Source organism: Solanum pennellii, chromosome 10 (assembly GCF_001406875.1).
Source record: "Solanum pennellii chromosome 10, SPENNV200".
Taxonomy (NCBI): domain Eukaryota; kingdom Viridiplantae; phylum Streptophyta; class Magnoliopsida; order Solanales; family Solanaceae; genus Solanum; species Solanum pennellii.
Genome location: NC_028646.1, coordinates 63,414,102 through 63,419,464, shown reverse-complemented (window position 1 = coordinate 63,419,464; position 5,363 = coordinate 63,414,102). Strand labels below are relative to the sequence as shown.

At 33.3% G+C, this 5,363-nt stretch overlaps 1 protein-coding gene across 1 annotated transcript; it reads right to left on the bottom strand.

Annotated features, from left to right (window-relative positions):
- Window positions 1-3,515: 3,515 nt before the first annotated feature.
- Window positions 3,516-4,579, bottom strand: LOC107002620 (glycine-rich RNA-binding protein GRP1A-like). Its single transcript, XM_015200706.2, has 2 exons — window positions 4,357-4,579; window positions 3,516-4,073 (listed from the first exon to the last, which is right to left on the bottom strand). Exons 1-2 carry the CDS (start codon window positions 4,465-4,467, stop codon window positions 3,696-3,698), a joined length of 489 nt encoding a protein of 162 aa, XP_015056192.1. The 5' UTR covers window positions 4,468-4,579; the 3' UTR covers window positions 3,516-3,695.
- Between the last annotated feature and the right edge of the window lie 784 nt (window positions 4,580-5,363).

Here is a 5,363-nt window from a genome sequence, read left to right as displayed (position 1 = left end):
AATTTTGAGAAATTGCAATGAGAATTTATGACCATACCATGCTTCATATGGTGTTTTATCCTTTACAAATCTAGAAGGAAGTCTGTTTTGCAAAATAAAATAGCATTGCTGGTAGCCTCCGCCCAGAACTTTTTGGTAAATGTTTCTCATGTAGCATGCGCATTGTCATCTCCATTATAGTTTTGTTATTTCGCTCACTTACTCCACTTTGTTGTGGAGTATAAGGGACTATTAAAAGATGTTCTATACCAGCTTTGTCACGCAGTAATTTGAACTGATTTGAAGTGTACTCCTTCTCATTATCAGACCTTAAAGTATGAATTTTGCAGCCACTTTGAATTTCCACTTTTGCCTTAAAATTTCAAAACACATCAGCTACCTCAGACTTGTATTATATCATCAATAAATACAATATAGTAAAGACTACCATTTAAAGATGGTGTTCTATGAGGTCCACACGGGTCTGTATGAATGAGCTGAAGCTTTTTCTATGCTCTCCAACTTGTTTTGGGGAAGGGTAGTCTGTTCATCTTTCCATGTAAAAAAGCTTATAGATCATTCACAAGTTCCTTTCTTTGATAGAACATCACACCTTTATGATGAATATGACCATTCTTTTACGCCAAATTTTTGTAGAGTTGTCTGTCATAAGAATAGCTATATGGTCTTCTTCCAAATGATTGAGCGCGAAACACCTCCACTCCATTTTGATCTTGAATATCTCATCGCCTGGTGAATTTTCTATCACACAAATTTTGTTTTTGAATATCAAATTGAATCCATTTTCTATTTATTGACCAACACTGAGAAGATTTCGATCAAGGTCTGGAACATACAAAACATTTGTGATAATTTTAGTTCTAGAGCCACGGTAATAGCTTTGGAGCCCTTGCCTTTCCCAACAAGACACTCACTATTTCCAATTCTAACTTTCTTTGTCTTAGTGTTCCACAATCCTTTGAACAACATTTTATCAGATGTCATGTTGTTAGATCAACCATTATCAACTAACCAACTTTTACTTGAATCTAAGCTTGTGAAACAAGTTGCAACAAAAAGGTGATCTTCTTCTCGATGACCAACTTGATTTTCAACTTCAGGCTGCTGAATTTTGGCTTTACAAATTACACCTTCATGACCCTGTTGATTGCACGTGCTGCATTTTGCATCAGGTCTCCTCCAACTTTTGGAAGGTGGGTGACCTTTTTTTTACAATGTCAATAGGAGGATAGCTAGCCTTCCTGTTTTAAGCAAAATTCTTACTATTTTGTTCTTGTATCTTCTTGTTTTGTTTCTTCTTGTTTCTTCCATCATCTTGATATTTAACTAATAGGGCTCCTTCAACAACTCCTTCTTGTCTCATTACACGTCGTTGCTCTTGTACTTGAAAAGCACTTAAGAGCTCCTCTAGTGTAATTTTGGACAAGTACTTAGTATTTTCTAATGTTGTAACAGTAGCCTCAAATCTTTCAAGTAATGTTACAAGGATTTTCTAAATAATCCTTGAATCGTTAAAAGAGGAACACAACAATCTGACTCGATTTTCTATATTAAGAAGTTAGTAAGAATACTCCTTTATGGTTTCACTTTCCTTCATCCTTTGCAGCTCAAACTCACGTACTAAATTTAGCACTTACATCCCTCAAATTCTTTCATATCCTTCATACTCAGTCTTGGGATAATCACATACCTCTTTTGCTGACTTCAGGGACATAATACGAGTAAAAATGGTGGATTAAATTGTTGTATACAAGCATGCCTTTGCCTTTGATTTCATGATTTTTCTTTCCTTTAATTTGCGCGATTGTTGATTGTTTGGAAAGGGAAAAATCTCTTGATCATCTTCTACAACTTCCCAGAGATCCAAAGCTTCTAGATATGTCTGCATTTTGACTGCCAAGATCAAATAACTTTCTCCATTAAAAGATGGTGGTGTTACTGAAGAAAAACTTGCTTCTCCGTCCATGAAATACACTAAAACAAATTAATGAACACATACAAGTTCCTCAAGAATAAAAAGTTTTGATACCAATTGCAGTTAATTAAGGTGAAAATCCAGAAAAGAATAAAGGAGAACTTAAGAATAATGAAAGATTAGAATTATAAAGCAATGAAGAACTAGAAAGAAGAGATAACTTTGTTGATAATGCAGTATTTCCTCACTGCCTAAGACTTACACTTATAATAAAAAACTAACTTCATGTTCTTAAATCAGCAACACATCTGCTGAAGATAAACAAACTCCTAGAGACTAGGTAAAGAAGTTATTTGAGGAAAATTAAAGTTAATTTACTGTAGTAAATAAATAAAAGGCTCAAGTCCTCAAACATAGCAACTAACAGATACCCAACATGCTTATGTCAGTGAGTCACTCAACGGCAGTAAAGTACACTTAGAATACTAGATTTAGTGGTAGTAAAAGTCCGGAAATTGGTTTTATTTCAAATGAGAGGAAATTCCTCAATTTATAGAAAACAAAGGTTAGTGTGAATAGGTTCTTATTATGCCTTACCGGAAATGTTACAAACATTTGAAAAAGTCACAATCTTTCGGAAAGATCACAACCTTTCATAAGAGTCGCAAATTTTCATAAAAGTCGCAACTATTCATTTTCCATTCACACCTTTTAAAACCCAACAATCATCACCAATGCAAGAATTTCTTTTTTTTTTCTCCTTTATTCATTATATTTATATAAAGTACATCACTTTGGTTATGTCTAATTTTATAATATATAGATTCTTTGTTACTAACTTCTATTGTTTACCGTGTAGAATATAAGATGAGTATATGGCAAGTTTGAAAATTCAAATTCAATCTTGATGAGTCTGATATTTAACTCGTGTTACTTTTTTCATTTCAATTTGTTTGATATTTTTTATTTACAATTTTATTTTTTATTTTTTTCTTCATTATTGGTGATTTTAGTGTACCTATAACTCTATGCATTTTTTAAAATCAAATAGTCCAGAAAGACTAAAACTAAAATCAAATAGCTACAATTGCGAACCTAGTGTAAAGTTGATAGAGTACTAATAATTTGATATAATTATAATGTTTAGTTATACATTAAATTATTAATATCTAATATTAAGGAAGGGTAAAGTTTAAAGTTATTATTGTCTTATTGAATTATCGATTTACCCAATGGCCCATTAGTAAAAATTAATATCGAACCAATAACCTAATAACTTTTTTTATATACCCATTAAAAACCCAATAACATATTTTCGGTTCAATTTATCGATCAATTAAATTTTTGCAACTCGTAGTTGTGTATACAAACTAAATATTAGATGCTAGGATAATTTTCTTTGGTACTACTACCAAAAAAAAAGTTTGATATATTTGAACTGAAGACTACAAAGAATCATTAGAAAATATAATTATTTGACATATTTAACGAGCTATTAACCATAAACTTGGATAAATTAGTTAAGCTAAGATATAATTTTAAGCAACTAACAATAAAATAATTACGTAATCTAACCAGAATCAAACTTTGAAACGGAGTATTGACGCAGGTCGCAAACATGCTTTCACTTGATTCCATGGAACTTCGCAAAATACAGATTCACAGTATCTTATCAACCAAATATAAGGAGCAATAACTTAAAACCACACTTAAAACAGTATGGATATTAAAACTAATCTATAAAGGCCATAAAACATAGGCCTAATTTAGAGCTATCAATCTAATAACGGTCACCACCGTAACCGCCACCACCACCGTAACCGCCGCCACCACCTTCACGTCGGCCACCTCCGTAGCCTCCACCACCACCACCTTCACGTCTGCCACCTCCATAGCCACCGCCACCACCTCCGTAGCCGCCGCCGCCTCCATAGCCACCGCCACCACCTCCGTAGCCTCCGCCGCCTCCCTCACGGCGTCTTCCACCACCGAAACCACCACCTCCACTTCCGCGTGCTTGAGCTTCGTTAACAGTGATGTTACGGCCATCAAGTTCCTGACCATTCATTCCTGAAATAGCGTCCTTCATGGATTTTTCATCCTTGAAGGTAACAAAGCCAAATCCTCTAGATCTACCAGTTTCTCTGTCATTAATGATCTGAAAAAAATTCAAAAACAATAATGAAACAATTCAGGCATAATAGATCTACACAAAATTAGTAAAACAGAAACTTAAACCGATCTATCTTTCTTCATCTCTTGACAAAAAGAGAAGGAAGACGGAACGTACCGTTTCAAGGAATGGTATAACAGTATAAACAGAGTAACAGTAACAGATGAATCAAGTAAACCAGAGATAGAGATAGTAATCAGTAACAGAAGGTCATCAACGAAACCAAAAAATGGGCTCGGATCTGATTTCTGCTCTGCAACAAACGGACCTTCGAGTCGACTACTTCGCCGTAGGTAGAGAAAGCATCGCTAAGTGTTCTATCGGTGGTGGCCCAGGCTAGCCCACCAACGAAGCAACTGTACTCAACTTCGGCGGCCATTAAACTAAACTGAGAAACCAGAAGAGAGAAACCCTAATGAAAATATCTGAAATGAAAGATGCGGTGAGAAATAAGTAGAAAAGCCCATATTTTATAGGCGGCAGAAGCTAGGTGTCCATGGGCTTTTAAGTAATTGGGCTTAGGGTCTAAGATATTTTGCCAAAGAAAATGTCCAAATCATCCCTAACTCATCACTTTTCTTTGACTCAAAAAAATTTGATCGAGATTTTAATAATAATAAAAACTTGAATAAGCTATAAAATAAGATACTCTTTTTTTTTTGTAAGAAAAATTTGATCGTTGACTAGAGTTACGTAAATATTAATAATAAAAACTTATATAGGCTATTCCTTTTCTTTGGCTAAGGAAGATTTAATCGTTGACTAGAGTTACATAAATATTAACAATAAAAAGAATTTATTTAAATAAGGCATAAAATATGATGCTGTGGTATTTTCTATGTTAAATATTACTCCTATTTTTTTTACTTTTTTATATATATTCAATAGTCTTCAAAAAATGAGGAATTCATATTTTGTCTATTTTCTTATGATTATTTTTACTTTGGCGGGCTGTATAGACTAACTAAAAATATAAAAATTATGGTGAGAATGTTAATATAAAAGATCAGATACATAGGGTGTGTTTGGTATGGAGGAAAATGTTTTCCTAGAAAATGTTTTCCTGGAAAACAAGTAGATTTTGGATTTATTTTCTCATGTTTGGTTGGTGAGTAGAAAATATTTTCCGGAAATGATTTTTAGTGTTTGATTTATTAATGAAAAATGTTTTTGAGAGACATCTTTTATTTTTACTTAAGTAAAAAATAATTTATGACATTGAAAATATTTTTTAAAATCAAAATTATTATTATTTTGGGGTGGGGGTGGGGGTGG

Bases quoted from the DNA above. Each gene is read 5' to 3' on its own strand.
- LOC107002620 (XM_015200706.2), bottom strand. From the start codon at position 4,467: ATGGCCGCCGAAGTTGAGTACAGTTGCTTCGTTGGTGGGCTAGCCTGG. The intron at 4,074-4,356 runs GTCCGTTTGTTG...AATTTTTTTCAG, and splicing joins GCGAAGTAGTCGACTCGAAG to ATCATTAATGACAGAGAAAC.